Source organism: Buteo buteo, chromosome 26 (genome assembly GCF_964188355.1).
Source record: "Buteo buteo chromosome 26, bButBut1.hap1.1, whole genome shotgun sequence".
Classification (NCBI taxonomy): domain Eukaryota; kingdom Metazoa; phylum Chordata; class Aves; order Accipitriformes; family Accipitridae; genus Buteo; species Buteo buteo.
In genome coordinates, this window is record NC_134196.1 from 4,962,659 (window position 1) to 4,982,582 (window position 19,924).

Consider the following 19,924-nt stretch of genomic DNA (forward strand, 5'->3'; position numbering starts at 1 on the left):
AGAACTTTGATCAAAGTGCTTTGACCTTGCTGTATTTTGTATTTGCATTAAGAAAGCATATGTTGTGGGGTAATAAATGGAGGTAAGGGAGGAAAGGAGGCAAATGAGAAAGATGCATACTGCTTTTTGTTGCGTGTATATATAAGACTGTATCTGAACTGTACAAATTACATGTATGTATTTACCTGCAACCTTGTCAATCTTGGAAAATAGGAAAGGGCAAAGACCAAACAGTGTGTCTTTAATGTAATCAGTATTGGAACCGGTGCTGTTTAATATCTTTGTTGGCGACATGGACAGTGGGATTGAGTGCACCCTCAGCAAGTTTGCTGATGCCACCAAGCTGTGTGGTGCAGTCGACACGCTGGAGGGAAGGGATGCCATCCAGAGGGACCTGGACAGGCTTGGGAGGTGGGCCCGTGCAAACCTCATGAAGTTCAACAAGGCCAAGTGCGAGGTCCTGCACATGGGTCGGGGCAATCCCAAGCACAAATACAGGCTGGGCGATGAGTGGATTGAGAGCAGCCCTGCAGAGAAGGACTCGGGGATGTTGGTTGATGAGTAGCTCAACATGACCCAGCAACGTGTGCTCACAGCCCAGAAAGCCAGCCGTATCCTGGGCTGCATCAAAAGGAGCGTGACCAGCAGGTCGAGGGAGGGGACTCTGCCCCTCTGCTCCACTCTGGTGAGACCCCCCCTGCAGTACTGCGGCCAGATCTGGGGTCCCCAACGTAAGAAGGACATGGACCTGTTGGAGTGAGTCCAGAGGGGGGCCATGAAGATGATCAGAGGGCTGCAGCACCTCTCCTATGAAGACAGACTGAGAGAGTTGGAGTTGTTCAGCCTGGAGAAGAGAAGGCTTCGGGGAGACCTTGTAGCAGCCTTTCAGTACTGAAAGGGGGCCTACAGGAAAGATGGAGAAAGACTTCTTACCAGGGTCTGTAGTGATAGGATGAGGGGCAATGGTTTGAAACTGCAAGAGGGTAGATTTAAATTAGATATAAGAAGAAATTCTTTACGATACGGGTGGTGAGGCACTGGAACAGGTTGCCCAGAGAAGTTGTGGCTGCCCCATCCCTGGAAGCATTCAAGGCCAGGTTGGATGGGGCTTTGAGCAACCTGGTCTAGTGGAAGGTGTCCCTGCCCATGGCAGGGGGGTTGGAACTAGATGGTCTTTAAGGTCCCTTGCAACCCAAACCATTCTATGATGATAATCTAATAAAGCAGCATTTGCAAAGAATATAAGAAGGTGCAATTAAAATTTGGTAAATTAAACTTGCCTTTAGTAGCATGACTCTTGGTTTGGCTCATTCCATCAGGTGCAGAACTGAGGTGGCAAGAATTGTCATGCTGTACTTTTCCGCAGACCAGCAACACTGAATCAAGCTTCTGGCAAAATTATTGCTATACAATAGATAGCTCTTGCCTGAATATATTGCTATCCCATTAACAATGTGGAGTGAAACAGATCGATGCATAAGATAACCATACTTCAAGAGAGTGTCCTCTGCTGTGTCAGGTTAATGCCAAATACCACCTGAGGAATAGGAAGAAGTGGCAGTGAGCTACTTTTCCTCTTTCAGTTTCAGTGACTTAAAGCAGTTTACAGCCACCTCTTTATGCAGCTTTTTGGAAAAGCGATATCCATAAGAATGGTATGCTAGCCAAGGAATCTTGGCCCTGGAGGACTTGGACGTAGAATTGGAAAAGATTGGACTAGCTTCCCCAATAACAGAAATTGCTCCCACTTCAAACAGTTTTCTGTCCTTGATGAAGCTGTCAGGGAAGAGGGAGGAGCCATTAATGCAGGATAGAATATATTGCATTTTGATGTGTACATCCATTTATAATTCCATTGCAATGTGGGAAGATATTTCTGTGCATTGACGCAGAGTTTTTCAAGCTTATGTACAACCTCAAGCAAGCAAGCTGTTTCTTACATTTTCAGGAGCTATACTGAGAAGAGCAGATGACAAGCAGATAAGATCAGTTCTCTGAGACCAGCAGGAACTGCCTTTCCTACGTTTATAAAACACTGTAATTACGGGGATTGGCTTGCCTTGCAGAGGCCAGTAATGTCCTGTAGCCCAGGAGAGACCTAGTGTGTAAAACCAGCGTATTCCCTGAAGTATAAGACTTGCTGAAATTCTAAAACCACTGCATGTGGGTTTTTTTGTTTTCTTTTAGGGAAATTGTGATCCATTATCTACAGGGAAAGATGCTTAGTTTCTAATCTTCTACTGACGTAACTATTCTGAAATTTGATCACTGACCACAGAGTTCATTCTTTAGTGCCTGGCCGCTGTCGCTACTGACGTGTATTCCATGTATTTTTCCAAGGAGCAGTTATAAAAGAAGGGATCAGTGTGGTGTTCCCCCTTGTACCTTGTGACCTTCGAAGGCTCAGGGCTCTTTGTTGAGTCCTGTAACATACTCTCATTTCCTCTTTCTTTTCTGTGGAAATCAAGGCTTGGGGAAGAGAGGTGGCTCACGTGTGCCCACATACCCCTTGATATATCTGGGATGCAGCTGGGACATGCATCCAAGTAGGAAACACCGCTGAGCGTTCCTGAAAGCTTCCCAGAGTCTCAGTCTGCTTCAAGACAACACTGACTGTTTCTCTTCCCCCTCACCTCCTTGAAAATTTAAGTTAGTGCCCTGCACTGTCTCTTCATAAAGTAACTCACAGCAGTTCTACGTGAAGTGTGGATCTTGTTATGAAATAATAATGAGATTAATACCTTAGCTCTAACTTGCCCAGCTATGATAAAGAAGGTTCTGTGGTGTGGTGTTATTTCAGGAACACTATTCAGTTCAAATATTAATGATCCTGTCTGGTCATTAATGAAAAGAGAATTGCAACTTTATTTTACGTTCTGAGGGTGAAATATATTCTAAAAGCAGTGGGAGCCTTGCCACTGACTTCAGGAGGGTTAAGAGGGCACCTGGCCTCAGTATGTTCCTTATGTGCTCTGTTCCTGCATTTTATATATGCATGTATAAAAACTTCTGCATAACTGTAACAGCAACAAGTTGTTTTATTTTTCAAGAAACATTTCAAAATATACTACTGCAGGGCTAGAATTCAATAGCCGGACTTTAATCTTGACCCATAATTTTTGGCTAAGTTGTATGCTTTAGAAAGCATGTATTTTTTTTTCAGTGGACACAAAGGGTATTAACTATATTTGTTCTCACATGGGTTGTTGGACTGCTGGACTTGTCATTTGCAAGATTGCTTGTTTTCTAACCTCTCTTTTTGTTATAGATTCTTCTGTTTATTTTGTCACAATTGTAAAATAAAAGTGTCTGTATATGGTTTATAACTACCAGTATAGTCATCATTTGTTAAAATCTGTAAAGAATGAAACTGTTGAACTTATTTGAATAATTTTACAGCTTTTTCTTCTGGCAAAACAGGTTTCTTCCCTGGATACCGTGCAGAAGTGCGCTTTTAAGATGCGCAGCATAGCTAGAATTGCAGCACTATCTATCTTCTCTTTGGAAGAGAATTCCAAAGTTGCAGAACTGTCTGAAATTTTGATACATAAAACTGACCTCAGTGTTGGCATTATTTCAGGCTGACATGCTAGAAGTGTCCTTTATTTTTCTGTATTTAATTGAAAGGGTCACTAGAGAATATAGTAGTCACTAAAACTGCAGGAAGAACACAGGCATTTAAAAGATGTGTGTAGTAACGCTCCACTGAGAGAGATATCAGTAAGATGCTGCAATAAATGGAACCTGCTGGTTCAGGAAGATGGAATGAATTGCCTGGGTTGGATGATGACCAGGGCCTCCCTGCAACTGTATTTCTGTGCTTCAAAAAGTGCCAGTGGAAAATTGAAATGGTTCTCATGGCTTCTTTGAGATCTCTGAAATTCTAGTTACTGCCCCAGCTAAGCGTGGGGAAAACCCCAAACTTTCTGGAATTATATCCTGTCCATGAAGATATTTATTTCTATCTGAATATAGTTTTGATTAATTCATGAAATTTGATAAAAAGAATTATGTAATAGTTGAAAATTATCTGTAAATATTTTTTTTTCCAGTATTTGTCTCAGCATGTAAATTCAATAGTATGACCTTAGACCCTGCAGTATTTACTGTTGTTAATGTGGGAATTAATATCTGGCGCTCAGTGATGTTCATGTCTTTCCTTTAGGGAATCCTGATTTTTAGTGTTTTCAAACTCAAAGCAACCATCCTCTTTGAGCTGATTTGTATGCAAGGAAATTAGATGGTATGAATGAAAATGTAAAAACATCATCTTCTAAAATGAAGGTTAAATCATGAGTGTTTCACTCTGTCATTTATCAACATCACAGATTTTCTTAGTTTTAACAGGTTCTCTTCCATAATTTGGATAGCAGATCATGCTGTTAAGTGTAGTGACAGGGCAAAATTAGGATACTTCTAAAAATGACCAGCATGATGACTGCACAGTGTTACACAGGAATTAAACCACAAATGTTGTTGCTTAGGAAGTTGTGTGATACTTGAAAAGATTTTCTGTATCCTAATAAGTAAAATTAGTATTTCAGCTTTTCCCCAGGCAAATGCAGTTGTAATACCTAGAATTTGAACATTCAGGGAAAGCAAATTAGTCTTTAGAATAGAGAAATAGTTTGTGTGGTGTTCTCAGAGGAAGTAGATTTATGTGAGAATATGAAAAATACTATTTCCAGTTGAAACTGTGTGCTGTATGGGCTCCAGAATTAACTTGTGTAATAAGAAATAGAGGTCAATATTTTCTTTAATAATGTTTTTGAGCAAGTTCTTCACTGTTCAGCATGAACACTTGAGAAGAAATTTGAATAATGCATTAAAAAGCTGTAAGCAGAATTGCACTTGAATTGCTGTGTAACTCTCTTTATAGAGTCTGACTGAGAAGCTGCTGAAGAAGGAACAGGACTACACCCAGCTAGAAGAAAAACACAATGAAGTATCTGTGAGTAAGAAGAACGTGCAGGCAAGCTTTCACCAGAAAGACCTGGACTGCCAACAGCTTCAGGCAAAGCTGTCTGCATCTGAAGCCTCAATACAGAGATTACAGACAGAGCTAGGTGAGAAGGGGGAGGCAAGCCAGAAACTTAAAGAAGAGTTGTCCGAAGTAGAGACAAAGTACCAGCATCTCAAGGCAGAATGCAAACAGCTCCAGCAGCAGAGGGAGGAAAAAGAGCAGCATGGCCTGCAACTCCAAAGTGAGCTCAGTCAGGTAAGGTACCTTAAGCCTCCTAGACCATCCTACCATCCCATTAGGGCTTTTTAACTGTGCATGCATATTTTTCATGCACATGCATCTGCATTTCCTTAAGCTAGCTGGTATTTGAATAAATATAAAGCATTCTTCCTGACACTGCAGAGAATGAAGTACAATCACCTTTTCCCCTTAGAGAAGTAAGGAAAAGAACAGGCAGAAAGAAACTGTGATAAGAGTGCAGAAATCCTTTGGTATTTGTTTGTCTGAATCTTTTTAGTAGGTCCAACCTCTTGTCAGGGACAAATGAGGATAGTTGTAGATCCTGTGTCACAATCAAACTTAGCAAGATCTACAGTTATAACCACCTTTCTATGTTTTTATTTCTGGAAAGGCTAATGTAAAATCTGTCTATCTGTAGTAGAATTCCCCTTTCTCTGAAAGGGAAAAAGCTTACTAATTCTATTCTGTCTGGAACTTCTTAAAACTATCTTTATAATTTCAGTTTTGAAGATTAAGGCTGAATGAGCATAAACTTTGTAGCTTATTTCTCATGTTCTGATATGACTTTTTTTTGTATGTGAAGAAAAAAGGTTTTAGCTGATGTGAGGCAGGTTTTTGTCTACTCTTTTTCTCTTACAGTGTTAAATGAACTCTTCTTTCATCCTGCAGTTTTTCCCCTCCCCCTTTTTTGTTGATGCATTCCCTGAAATAAGGGAAGTATTGTCAAATGACAGGGCAACCCAGAATATTGAGTTTCCATGACAAATATGGTAATAGACTAATCCTAAGAAGTCAGCAGGGTTATTTATTCTGGTTCAGTAAGGTAGCTGAAGTTATAATGAATTCAGGTTACGAGAAAAAAACAAATTCAGGTAGAGTATCAGAAGTAGTTTCACTTCTAGTAGTGATTTTACTACTCTATAAGAAGTTTCGGAGAAGCAAGTCTTCGTTTTACATTAGAACGGAACAATACTTGATTTGCTTTAAAATTGAATAGTGAATACAGTAGGGAATACTTAGTGTGAAAAGCAGGGTCATGTGAAGTCTTAATATTGCTTCCTTTTGTGTCTCTCCACAAAGACCTTCCCTTTATATTGCTAATAGCTATGAGAACACACAGAGCATACATCCCCCCACCGTTTACGTATTGTTCTGCTGAGTCCAATGAGTTACGGAAGCAGGACTTCCATATAACATTGAGCATACTGGAATTTGAGGCTGGTTGAACTCCGTTTTATCTAGTGTCTTGGGGAGTAGTGTGTTAGACTGGGTAAATATTTGTACATCAGGAATCATGTCCAGTCCTAAGATGGAAAAAATAATCTTTTATTTTTTTGTTAGTGTGACATACTTCATTTTAATCTCTCGCTAAAGCTTTATCATTTTGAAGTGAGTGTTTCTCCATTTTCAACCCTTTGTCAAGTCTGAAATAGATTAAGTTGCAGGCTGTGTGTGTATAGTTTATCTTGGAAGAACTGTGGCTTGGCAAAACTCCATTTATGTATGTATTACATCCCCAGAATGACTTTCCTTCTCCCATCAGTCTTCTGTCAGGGCGAGGGGAGATGGTTATATTAGTTATCTGCTTAGGAATTCTCACTTGGTAAAACTGCCTCAGTCTTCCTAGGCAACATCTATGCAAGTTCAGAAGCACAGCCAAGAGGCTGAGCTGAATTCTGGCTTCAGCCTGAGGAGGGATTTTTGGGTGGGAAAATGAAGGAGGAGGAAGGTGAATAAAGCGTTGCAGAATGAATTCCTATGAAAGGAAATGGAGGCATTGCACATTCCCTGGTGATACCATTGGGAAGGAAGACAGTCTAAGCAAGAAAACCTGAACAAGCTGCTGGATCTCAGGATGTGTTTTAGAATTGTATTGTAAAAGAATAGTGCAGGAAAAAAAGCCCTTCGTACATGGTATAAAAAAAAATTAAAGCCAAGCAAAAACTTCTCTTCCTCTCTCTCCCTTCAAACAAGAGTTTGGTTACTACTGTGAAAAGACTAAATTTCTTGTATTTGTTCACTTAATACCTTAAGGGATTTATCTTTTTATGCATCCAGTCCAATAGTTTATGTTGACACAATGAATGCTGCTTATGAAGGAATATGTAGAGCTGTTTAGTCAAACCACATTTTCAAAGAATCCTTGCCATCTTATCGAAATTCATTTGAAGAGATGCATGTCTGGTTGAGTTTGTATATTTTAGAATTTGGGTGATGTCAAGAAAGCAATCTTCACAATGGAAGGAAACTTCAATGATAATGTTGGTTCCAGCACAACAATAGGAAGTGGGTAACACAAGAAAATATGGGCTGCTTCAGTCTTGAAGAAATGTTAATTGCTAATAAATACTGTTATTGTCGAGAAAATTTGAATCTACTTGGTTGTCTTGAAAGTCTAAATATTTTTTATGATTTTTGTATTCTGTAACATAGGTTAATTCTGGATTTTATGGTTCTGTTTACTTAAAGTCAGTCTTAAAGTCCTTCAGAAATACTTAACTGTGCCTGTAATAGCAGTGACTTTTGTAAAATGATTTCCCCCTTTCCAAATATTCTCTCCGAGTATCAACATAACCATAAGCAGTCATAATAGTTATCTTGTTGCACCCTTTCTTCATTAGGTTTCTTCCTCCAGCTCTTGTTCGTATTTTTAGTGAGGAGGAAGTATTAATAATTTAGTGGTTCCTGTGGAAAAAGACAAATGTTCTTGATCACTGGAGGAGAGATTATGGTCTCTTTCCTCACCCTGTCCTCCCTCTTCTCTTATGTCTCTCTGAACTGTGCAGTCACAGTTAGCAATCAGCATCTTGGCCACGTGCCGAACAGCTTTTCCTTCACAGTTTTTGTGGTCGTGGACATATAAACAAATAATTTAACTTGGTTTCCTAAGAAAATAAGGCATAGACATATTTGTTTCCCCTGTCTCCATCCCCTGTAACTTTTGCATTGGTTGATAATTTTAGATGAATTTTGACAGATAGCCCAAAGGTCTTCAGTGTTAGGTTCTTCAGTTTTAATTTCTTGTGGAAACAGGCAGCTGGGTAAAGGAGAGAGACTTATGTTCGTGCCTCACCCCCTCAATGGCTGGGGGCAAGATTTAGTGTTATAAAACCCACTCTTCCTTTTTCTGTCCTGCTAGGCAGCCAGCTGGTCAACAAGTGGTAGCTTGCAGCGAGCAGCAAAGTTGTGCTGCCTTTTGCCTGTGTATTAGGAATTTGAGGAAAGCATGAGAAAGGTTTAGGGATATTGAAGGAAGCACCTGGAGTTAAAAGGTGGGTGGTTCAAGGGTCTTGGACATAAATTCATAGGGAAGCAACCTTCATTCATCCTGATAGCTGTAGAAAGTTCTTGCTGTGCCGCAAGGCCTGATCCATCCTCTGTTTTTGCCTGGAGTTGAAAGTTCATTTGTGTATCCGTGAATGTGTTCATGTAGAAGCAGGCAGGAGGTAACCCAGGACCTTTAGTGACGGTTTCAAATAGAAGAACAGCCGATTTGATAGAGAGAGCTTTTTGTAACGGTGAATAGTAAAAGGCTGTCCCTGCACTTTGAAGATGGTGCACTACTGCTTCTGATGACTGAAAAAATGATGAGGCAGGCTTACGTCCAGCTGGAAGAGCGCAGGTCCCTACTTACTCTCTGCTCCTAGGAGGTGCTGCACTATAAGCCATGGAAGTTACCACGTACCCTACGTTGAAGGTTCATCTGTCTCTTCTCTGCAGAGATACAATGCCGTTGACGCAGCCAGGTCAAGCTAAGAATTATGCTCTTACTAGTCTAGCAATGTAAATATTGTGGGAGCCAGCAGAGCAGGTAAAGGCATGGTGCTTCAGCCACTGGATCTGCAGGAGTGAGGGTGGGCGCTGTGCAAGATGAGGTTGCTCTAAGCATCACTGTTTTACGTGATAGTCCTTATGCCTTCGAAGGATTGCCCTCTTTGTGTTTCTGGTAAATCTCTGTAACTCATATTGAAGGGCTTCTGTAGATAAATGAGGATGTTTCTGAGTCCATCCAACCTACTTTTTTGAGTATTTGTTATGCTTGTGCAGTTGATGCTGTTCTTTAACATAATTTGTTTTTCTGAGGTGTATGATGTACATACGTGACTTCAGGAGCTCATGTAGTTGTTTTACTCTGGGTTATGAAAACTTAAGGTAAACACTGCACAAAGTGAGTCTAAAATACAGCGCTGTTGGCTAAAGAATGACTAAAAAAAAGACTTTTTTTTTTTTTTCCAGTTGCACAGTAAACTTCTTGAAACAGAGCGCCAGCTAGGGGAAGCGCATGGGCGGCTGAAGGAACAGAGGCAGCTGTCTAGCGAGAAACTGATGGACAAAGAGCAGCAGGTCGCTGATCTGCAATTAAAACTTTCTCGTGCTGAAGAGCAGGTAGGGGCTTTTATGCAGACTCTGTTTTGTTCTGGTTCTGATAGTAGCCTGTATATACACTTGTGATGTTGCAGTTTATAAAGTTTGTCCTTACGGGAATTTCATTTGACTAATACTGTTAAAGTCTTACAGTAAAATTGTCAAAATCTGCCTAAATGCCACTTGCATTACAGATTTTTGTAAGGCTAAATGCTCATCGGATGCATGTATGTTCATGGTGCTTTACAGATGAACAGAAGATGTGCATATTGCACTTACAAGCTTTGTCTAAGGATCTTAAGAAAAAAAGACTTAGATGCACGTTAGCCTACATGGGTAAAGTTTTGTGTGTAGATATCTTTGTAAGATAAAGCCCTACATGAGGAAAAAGTAAACATGGCACAGCAGGTCATTGATAGTTAAGAACCTGAGTGGGGTGGATGGGCAGAAAACACTTGTTTTAATAATTTTTGTTTGTTTTAATGAGCATCTTGTATATGTTGCTGATTTTCTGCTGCCTGTATGGGGATTGGCCAAATATGTAAGTGGTACGTTGTCAAAGCTTTAAAGCTTTTCTGTAGCTAATTTGCAAAGCCTTGACCAGTATAGAAGTGGAGAGACTGCTAAACAGAAGTTGCTACTAAAACTGCTAATAATAGTAATAATAATGTTGTTTTACAGGTACCTATATTATCAGTCATGTTACACCTTAACAACTCTTGGAAAAAACTTACTAAAAATCTCTGGCATTTTAGATTTTTGAGAGCTAAAATACATATATGTCTGATAGTTGTTTCATAGTTCTTGCTTGTGATATAGAATCTCACCTATTAATAGTAATGAATGCTTTGGTTAGATTTTGATTTTTTAACTAGCATTACACAGTTTTATTTTTATACCAGTTTTCAAATATTAATGTTTAGACTAAAATCTTTTAGCATCAGAATGGACATGGAGCACTATTGGCATACTGACTGGTGCTCGTTTACTCATTAGTCTGGTTTGTTTGTTTGTTTTCTGTTTTTGTTTCTTTTTCAGCTAAAGGAAAAAGCAGCAAATTCCACAGAATTGCAACATCAATTAGACAAGGCAAAACAGCAGCACCAGGAACAGCAGACACTTCAGCAAAATACTACAGCAAAACTACGAGAAGCCCAGGTAACATAGTTATGTGTCCTAATATGAAAGTAGGTTTCAGATTTCATTATTTTAAATATGTTTTCTCTGTAAAAGTGACTTGCATGACTTATACTAGTTTCAATAAAGTAACGTGTAAATCTAAAACAGAATATACGGAAGATGATTAATAAATTTATCCAACATTTTATGCATTAGGAATAACCTCTAAGGTCCTTATAATTAAGGAAGCTATTATGCGATTTTCTAGAATGATTTGGAGCAAGTACTACGACAAATTGGAGATAAGGACCAAAAAATTCAAAATCTTGAGGCTTTGCTTCAAAAAAGCAAGGAAAACATCTCTCTGCTAGAAAAAGAAAGAGAAGACTTATATGCAAAAATTCAAGCTGGTGAAGGAGAAACTGCAGTTCTTAACCAGCTGCAAGAGAAAAACCATGCATTGCAAATACAGGTAAGAACTCGGAGACTTGTTTCCTTTCTTTCATTCTAATTATTGAATCTTGTTTCCATTTTTTCTATCATCAGATATGACACTAATCTTTTCTGTAGTTTGCTGTTTCTTTGACACTTACTGTAAAGATCTTATTGTAAATTTCACAGGGCTTGTCTTTTGGTGTCTTCCTTGCTATCAGCATAGGGGAAGGAATTCCTAGGTGTTTCCTATGTACATATGTGTCCTGGTTTCAGCTGGGATAGAGTTAATTTTCTTTCTAGTAGCTGGTATAGTGTTGTGTTTTGGGTTCAGTATGCGAAGAATGTTGATAACACACTGATGTGTTCAGTTTTGGCTGAGCAGTGTTTATACCAAGTCAAGGATTTTTCAGCTTCTCATGCCCAGCCAGCAAGAAGGCTGGAGGGGCACAAGGAGTTGGGAGGGGACACAGCCAGGGCAGCTGACCCAAACTGGCCAACGGGGTATTCCATACCATGTGAGATCATGCCCAGTATATAAACTGGGGGGAGTTGGCCTGTGGGCTGGATCGTTGCTCAGGAACTAACTGGGCATAGGTCGGTGAGTGGCGAGCAATTGCGTTGTGCATCACTTGTTTTGTATATTCCAATCCTTTTATTATTATTATTATTGTCATTTTATTATTGTTGTTGTTGTCTTTATTAGTTTCTTCTTCCTTTCTGTTCTACTAAACTGTTCTTATCTCAACTCATCAGTTTTACCTTTTTTTTTTTTTTCCCAATTCTTTCCCCCATCCCACTGGATGAGGGGGAGGTGAATGAGCAGCTGCCTGGTACTTAGTTGCTGGCTGGGATTAAACCACGACAATATGCTAGTAATATGTATTTACAAATAATTTTTGGATACATATACATGTTTGTTTTTCTTATTTTAAAAAGAGGCTTAATTCCTACTTTCAGCACCAAAATTCAGTTTAGTCTGCATCTGTTGTCCCCTTAGTATTTTGGTTTTATTATAATAGGGCCAAATTGATGATTCCCTTTTGCTTACATTTTCCATTGGTAACCTATTTAAATTGTGGTATTGTGTACAATATAACTTTACTGTAATAGTTCAGAAAAAGCAGTGTGATAGTGTTGAGTCTCCAGAGCCATGATAAGACATGCTAAAATTTAAAAGATATATGACTTCCTTGGACATGCTTTTCCAGCTTTCTCTTCTCCTTACCTCCTTTCACTGCAGGTAACTCAGCTGACAGAGAAGCTGAAGAATCAATCAGAAAGTCATAAACAAGCCCAAGAGAATTTGCATGAGCAAGTGCAGGAGCAAAAGGCACATCTAAGAGCTGCTCAAGACCGTGTGCTTTCCCTGGAAGCAAACATCACTGAACTAACCAGCCAGCTAAATGAAAGTAAAGAGAAAGTATCACAACTTGATGTACAGGTAAAGGAACTCTATACTGTCTGGTGATGCTAAATATTTGTCTAAACCTTGAAAATCTTTCTTCCCTTTTTTTTTTTTTTTTTTTTTTTTTTTTTTTTTTTTTTTTTTTTTTTTTTTACACTAGCACATGAAAGCTACTGATGTTACTATTAAACTTACTGATGAGTATAAAAAAATTAAAATGAGTTACGGTAAAATAGATGTTTGAGTGAAATACAACTTGTCTTTCAGGTAAAAGCAAAGACTGAATTGTTACTTTCAGCAGAAGCATCGAAAGCTGCTCAAAGAGCGGATCTTCAGAATCATCTGGACACTGCCCAGCACGCACTGCAAGATAAGCAACAGGTTATAAGCAACATATAAACATGAAGTTTCTGTGTTACCTAAAAAACTACTTAAAAACCTAAGAATAGTCTGTTTACAAACTAAACAAACGTGAATAAGCATTTAGAAATCGTGACTTAGGATATTTTAACCATGTGATATGTATTCAGTTCTTTTTGCTGTAATCTGGACCAGATATATTTTGCAGTGTAAAGAATTTACTTGGGAATCTACTCCTTCCTGTATGATTATGGTTCAGAATCTAAGCTGTCCTGTTGGGCTACAATTCAATTTTTACCTGTATATTATGAAGAAAAGATTGTAGAATGCACTGCGTAAAAGTGAAAACTCTTAACTGTTATTGCAGATTCAGATAAATTCAGAATCAGATGCCTGAACTCAGAAATAATTATCTGTGTGCCAACTGACACAAAAAAACAAAAGGCTGTTGTTAAAATTGCATGTTTTAATGTGTGTTAATCCTAGTGAGGCATTCCAGTAGCTGCTGAATCAAATATTTGCATTGTTAGAATTGGTGCTGCTGTGGTCTTCATGGAAACATCCAGCTAACATAGCACCATTTTTTAGTGTGGGAATGTAATTCATTGCTGTAAACAGAAAACCTCTTTTTGCAACTATTAAATAATTGATTAATAATTAAATAAATCAGCTCGGTTGGAGAGCAGCGAGCTTTGATGTAGATGTCATCATAGTGGTTACTAGGTGAATGTGTTCGTGTCTCTTGCGGAAATTACATTGTTTTGTGTTGAACAAAATGGTTTGAAATCATCTCTGGTATGTGGAGAACTGACTGTTTCCATGGTGTTGGCTTTCCTCTTCGATGGTGCTTGATTTCATGAAGACAGCAAAAAATTTCTCTAAGGTTTTGTAGTGTTACTTTCTAGTTAATGTTATGCAAACTGCAGCATCTAGTGTATTTATTATCTACAATTCTTCTTTCATTTATAACTTAAAACACCTTTGTTAAGATTTAGCCCACAGCCTGTAATGTTTGAGAGGAATATTGAGGCTTCAAAAGAAATTTCATCAGTTTAACAGAGAGAATTTTTGCACGTTTGTTTCCCCTCTCAATTTCCTGTCCCTCAGAATAAAAAAGAAACATTATTTTCCTTTTTAATTTGAACATGTTAGATCATTTAAAGCATATATGACATTAGTCATTTTGGGAATTTATTTAAAAACTAACAACCTTGTGTTTTTATTTTACCTCAGGAGTTAAATAAGGTCAGCGTTCAGTTGGATCAGGTTACAGCTAAGCTAAATGACAAGCAGGAATACTGTGCTCAGCTGGAAGCCAATCTTAAAGAGTACAAGGAGAAACATCTTTATTTAGAACAGAAAACTGAAGAGCTAGAGGGACAGATTAAGGTTTGTATTGAATTCAGTATCTGAGCTTACAGAAACTGATGTTCTCTGCTGTTCGGTAGTATGTGATAAAAGCTGTGCTCAAATTATGGGGGAAGGATTTGTAGGTTTTCTTTTTCACTAGTGTTTCCTGATCCACTGTTTAATCCTGTTCTCCTCTTCTTCCATGCTAGCACATCACACTAAGAAGATAGGCTTAGGACATTGCCACTATACTGTCATTTTCCTGTATGTGTGCTTCTACCAACCTCTGTGCTGCCTGAAAGTGTTATGAGAGGGAACACGAATACATCCCAAAATTAGAGTCTTCAAGTTCAAGCTTATACACTTTACAAGTGGTAGCAGGGAATACGTGTTACATTGGTTAGCCCAAATTAACACTACCTGTCTGGTTTAATTTATTTCTAAAGCCTTCCAGTAGGCTTCTACAGAGGCTTTTTATCAAGATTTATTTATCGGTATTTTTCCTCTAACTTGATCTTCAGTTTTGCATTCCAGTTCTGGAATCAGTTTTTCTTCTACAGTACACATAATTCTGGCAGGTTTGCAGAACCTTTTGGTGTTTTGAGATACTAGTATTTTCAGTTAAGGATATGAATGAATCCTAATGCTTGAGAGCTTTTAAATTTGGGCTTTAACCTTTGTTCAGTATTTTTTTTAAATTCTTGGTAGTCAAAATTCACAATATATAAAAGCATATGATACAGGGATCTTAGGAGCAATGCAGAATTGGTTTTGCAGTGTTGTCTGTCTGTTTTCAGGGAGATTTGTAGTATATATGCTCAAGACTGAGTTCAGTGGTTTTCCTAGCTTATGTGCACTATAGAAGAGAAGGAAGATTGTTTTCCCCATATGAGATTTTAAATCCAATGCTATTAAAAAATAATGCTGTCATACATTGCATTGTCAGCATAATTATTTTGTGCTTCCATCTCTCTTCTTTTGCACACTGTTTTTTTCTCTGCCCACTTTGATTTGTGCTTTTATTTTTCTTCCTTTTGCTAAAGTTTCACAAGTAACCAGCAGACACAAATGCTCGGGAGGAATACAGTGCTTGCTTGCACAAGATTTTACGAGGTTCCCGGTAGCTGAAGTGTGAAACTGAGCAGGGTTGTTGATGCTGTCAACAGGAATGCAATTCTGTGTAAAATCTTGGCATCATCACCATTCTTTGGGATTATTCCAGTTGAATGCATGGTATTTAAAAAAAATAGAAAAAAAAATAGAAAACAAAAAGCCCTCGGGAATTTTCTTGGAGAAACTTGGCCATTTTGTTTTATGGCCACTGCATGAAAGCAGAAGTGCCTGTAAAACAGCTAGTGTGTTGAAGAGTCTAAGCAGTGCCCATTTGCTGAAGACTCCTGTGTTCTTTATACTCCATGTAAATGAACAAATACCTTTGGAAAAAAAAAAACCCAAAACCTCTTCCAGGCGAGCCCAGGGTTTCTTCACAGCTGTAGTTCATGTCTTTGTTTTTGTTATAAAGAATGGCAGAGTTCTTGGCATATGTAAATCAGCAGTCATTTGAAACTGCTGAAACTACTTGATGGTGGCTGAGAACCCAACCCCAAAGCTGAGCACTGTGTATGGCCTTTTTTTGTATAGGTGTTTTGGATAAGCTCTTTAAAGATTCTGCTTTTAATCTATTATTTTGCAGTAAAATGGCTGCTTGGCCTTTAATTTAAAGATGACTTCAGAACGTTTTACCAAAATAGTTCAGTTCTGGAGGAGCGAGATTTGCAGGAACTAAATAATGAAAGATAAATAGCAAACTAATGAAATAGGGAGGCGATGTGTGGGAATTGTGACTGCTTTCTACAGTAAAGACTGCTACTCACAGACTAGATGACTTCTGTTTTTTATTACTGTTTTTATTTTGTTGGTTGTATTCTGATGGCTCTAACTTTTTATTTTTCTCTCTCAGAAACTTGAAGCTGACATTCTTGATGCCAAAGCAAGCAAAGAACAAGCTCTTCAGGAGTTACAGCAGCAGCGACAGCAATCTACAGAATTAGACCTCCGAACAGCAGAACTGAGTAAACAACTTGAAGCAGCAAGAGAAGTGTATGCATTTCCTTTGTTATAGTACTTTTCAAACTCAGACGTAAAACCAGAGTGCTTCGGACTAGAGTTGAGATTTTGCTGTTCTCTCCTGTGATTTCTTCAAATCGTAGATAAGTGATGTGTTCCCTCTGCTCTGAGAACTGAGTTTTATCCAACCTGTTTTCTTTCACTCTGTATGCCATGCAGACTCCATCTGCCATGTTGTCTTATGTGAATCACTGACTGCTGTGATTCAATACACTTCAATTTATTCACTGTGCCTGTTGTCAGCTAAATATCTGAACGGTTTGATGTAGTGAGGTCCATCTTTAAATATCCATAGCTCTGCAACTTTTTTCAAAGACTAATTTGCAATTTATGCATAAGCAGCAAAGGGGTAGTTTCTGTACATTATACTTGAGGAAGAAAAATCCATCTCAAAATAGTTTTTAGAGTTGCTGGCATGTCTTCATTGGAGAGACAAAATCCCCATGCTCTGGATGAAAAAGCTATGCTTTGAAGTTAATATATGAAATAATAGAGGTATTTAATGATACAAAAGAACCTGTGAAGAAGAATTAAAAAAAAAAAAAATTCTGTTTGTATTTGCAGGATGTCTAATGCTAAATTGGATTTGCAGAAGAAATCTGAGGCCCTTGAACAAGCGAAACAGCAAATTTCAAAGCAAGAGGAGGAGAAGGCCAGCCTGAAACAAAATCTTGAGAAATCAAATCAAGATACAAGTAAACAACTCAAGGAATTAGACTGTAAAATGCAAGCAGCAACATCAGAGCTCCAACAAGTGAAATTAGAGAAAGATACTCTATTAAAGGACCTTACAGCTACCAAAGACAAGCTCTCAAAAAGTTCTGAATCCTTCAAAAAAAAAAAGGAGGAATTAGAAAAAGAAATACAAAAAGGAAAAGCTGCTGTGGCAGAAATGGTTAGTGGTTTCTTTCATTAGACATTAAGTTTGGTGTATTTACAGTCTGATAAAATGACTTTGCTTTCTGTCTGAAAACAGCGTACATGCAATGACAATGCATGGAAATTAATTGCCTTAAGGAGAAACAAATTTGATTTTTAGTAGCTTATACATGTGTCCTACCTTAAATTTTTGTCCGGATGTTTACAGTAGTAAACATCAAACATATCGCACAACAGGATCCCTTTTTCTTGCTGCATGCCTTTAATATGGTGAAGAAACTAAATGGAGACAATTGGTGAAACGGTTTGATGGGAAATGTCCCCCTTTTTAAAAATACATCAGCCATATTATAACAGCACAAAGTTATAAACCCTTTGCTATAGTGCCACTGTACTGAAGATGTTATTTTTCTGAGGTCATTTTAGTTTCCTTTCTGGAGTCTTTGTACATAGAACCTTTCTGTGCACTTGTCTGGGCATGCTGGAGGGCTGCGTACTGCAGGCAGAGAAACATTTGTCTGTTGTTTGGGGAGATGCCTAGCTTAAGGTATTATCAGAGTACTAGAATTATTTGAGTTTCAGAAAGGTCTCATGAGTGGCGGTGTAACAACAAGTGCTTGGTCACCAGAGTAACCTATTATGGTAAGGAAAGTGAACTCTTACTAGCCTTAAAATACACCTTTTTCTTGCCTCTTTTGCTTTGTTGGTGATACGAATGGGCACTATATGAATACATGTTTTATAGATTTTCTTTTACAGTTGTTCTGACGCCCGTGCCTCAGACATGGTAGGGGTGTCTTTCTCGTTCCTTTCTCATCTTACATGTCACCATTTCCCAGAACCCGGTCAGAGGTGCTTTTATTCCGATCTAAAAAAAATTCTGCTCCTAGTTAAAAATAACATTTTTTCCTTTACTCTTTCACCTTTTTAAGATAAGCCTTTTTGTTTGCTTTACTTAGTTACTGCTGTTTAAATATTTGTTTCTGCTAAAAACTTGAAGGATTTTCTCCCCAATTTAGACTTAAAGATAGGAGTCCAGATTCTGCTTCTAATTCTGTAGTCATTTGGAGGCTCACCACTGTCTTAAGTGCATAGTATTTGGGCTTAAAATGTAATTGTATTTGCATACAAGTCCCCCAAATGTACTTGCTTGTGAGTTTTAGAACATCAAGAAATTTTGGATCCTGAGGAGAGCAATGAGCCTACTGCTTCCCACAAAAAGGAGAAGGGCTGCCAACAGCAGCTTTGAACAGGGAGACTATCCCTAATCAGAAAAACTCTTCGGCGCAGGGCTGCGTTTCTTAGTACAGGGTATCAGCTGTGTTCAGATTTACCACTGTTGAAGTTTTGAGCTGAAAATATGTCTGCAACTGAGAAGGAAAGCATTAGTTTTCAAGGCTTTGTAGATCCTGCAAAAATACCGGGTAGCTGGTCTTAGAAGCTCACAGGAATATTTCCTTGTCTTATGTTTTTTAGGAAAAATCTTGTCAAGAAGCAAAACACCAGCTCCAGCTACAAACAGAGTCCGTAGCTAAAGAGAGGAATGAATTGAAAAACTCACTGGAAAAAAAGGAGGGGGTAAGCTGTCCGCTTAATTTCAAAAATCTAGAAACCAATAACAATGTTTAAAAGGTTTGTTTTCAGTTTCATGTGCTGGGACTGATGAGAGATAAAGAGGATGCAGTTCTCAAATTGTAATCTACCTGGGGCACAAAGGTCTTACTAAAAGGTGATATAAGGTGTGGATATAAGAAAATAAGGTGATACTAAAAATTTCCTAGATGTTAATATGAAGCTTTAAAATACAAGTTTTAATCCTAACTTCTGTGCCTTGCATACCTTAGGGGATTTTAGCCCTTCGGGTTTTTTCATTAGTGAAACAGTTACTTGGTATTACCATGTCCTCATTTTTTTTTCATACAATAGAAGTTGTTATCTCATATCCTTAGATCTGTTTCAGTCTCAGACCTAATCAGTACGTTCTCTGTGTGGTTGACAGGATATTTTTCAGATATCCTTGAAGGATTTAGTTGCTTTTGCAGACTTGTGTTAAGTCACTTACCTGTGACTGCATAAGGACCACTTCTTTTTTAAAGATGAGCAATCAGGCTGCAAAATCATGTAGTCCAGCTGGCAGCCTGAAGGCCAAATCCGCTTTTGTGGATTTCTTTACCCAAGCTGTCAGCCGTTTCCTAAAGGAATCAGAAGAGGTACGATAGCGGACACAGTTTGATGGACTGTGATGGACTCTTACTGCCTGGAAGAGGGTTTGTGGATGTGGAGGTGCGATGGTGATTGCTCTGTGACTACTGCTGCTGCTGCCCTGGCTCCTCTCTCGTTCCGCAGAAGCACTGTGGTCCTCTGGGGCAAGGGCAGGAGGATGAGTTTGGTATCTGCTGCAGTCAGCAGCAGGAGAGCCCAGACCACTGCTGGCTTGAGAAGAGTTGCCTACTCTTAATTTTGAATGGTGAAAAAAGACTGCAGTTGCTCTAAGGTGTAGGAAATTGGGAATAACAGATGATTTTAATGTGTTACTGTAGCTCTCAAAATCTACTTGCCAGTGTTCAATCAGCTAGCTCTGAAGCAGAAGGTAGCAGCAGTGGCACTGTGGGATGGTGCAACTCTTTGTAAATAATCTGCAACTCTTTGTAAAAACGTAAGAGCGGGCATACTGGATTGTA

General features: G+C 38.6%; 1 protein-coding gene across 4 annotated transcripts in view; it reads left to right on the forward strand.

The window, feature by feature from the left end:
- Nucleotides 1-19,924, forward strand: part of EEA1 (early endosome antigen 1) — a 77,157-nt gene that overhangs the window by 36,169 nt on the left and 21,064 nt on the right. For all 4 annotated transcript variants that reach the window (XM_075058121.1, XM_075058123.1, XM_075058122.1 and 1 more), the window contains 10 exons: nt 4,880-5,218; nt 9,440-9,589; nt 10,607-10,726; nt 10,956-11,159; nt 12,363-12,563; nt 12,795-12,908; nt 14,121-14,276; nt 16,198-16,337; nt 16,929-17,259; nt 18,720-18,821. In XM_075058121.1, the coding sequence (XP_074914222.1) occupies nt 4,880-5,218; nt 9,440-9,589; nt 10,607-10,726; nt 10,956-11,159; nt 12,363-12,563; nt 12,795-12,908; nt 14,121-14,276; nt 16,198-16,337; nt 16,929-17,259; nt 18,720-18,821 (1,857 nt within the window). The remainder of the gene's footprint in view (nt 1-4,879; nt 5,219-9,439; nt 9,590-10,606; nt 10,727-10,955; nt 11,160-12,362; nt 12,564-12,794; nt 12,909-14,120; nt 14,277-16,197; nt 16,338-16,928; nt 17,260-18,719; nt 18,822-19,924) is intronic.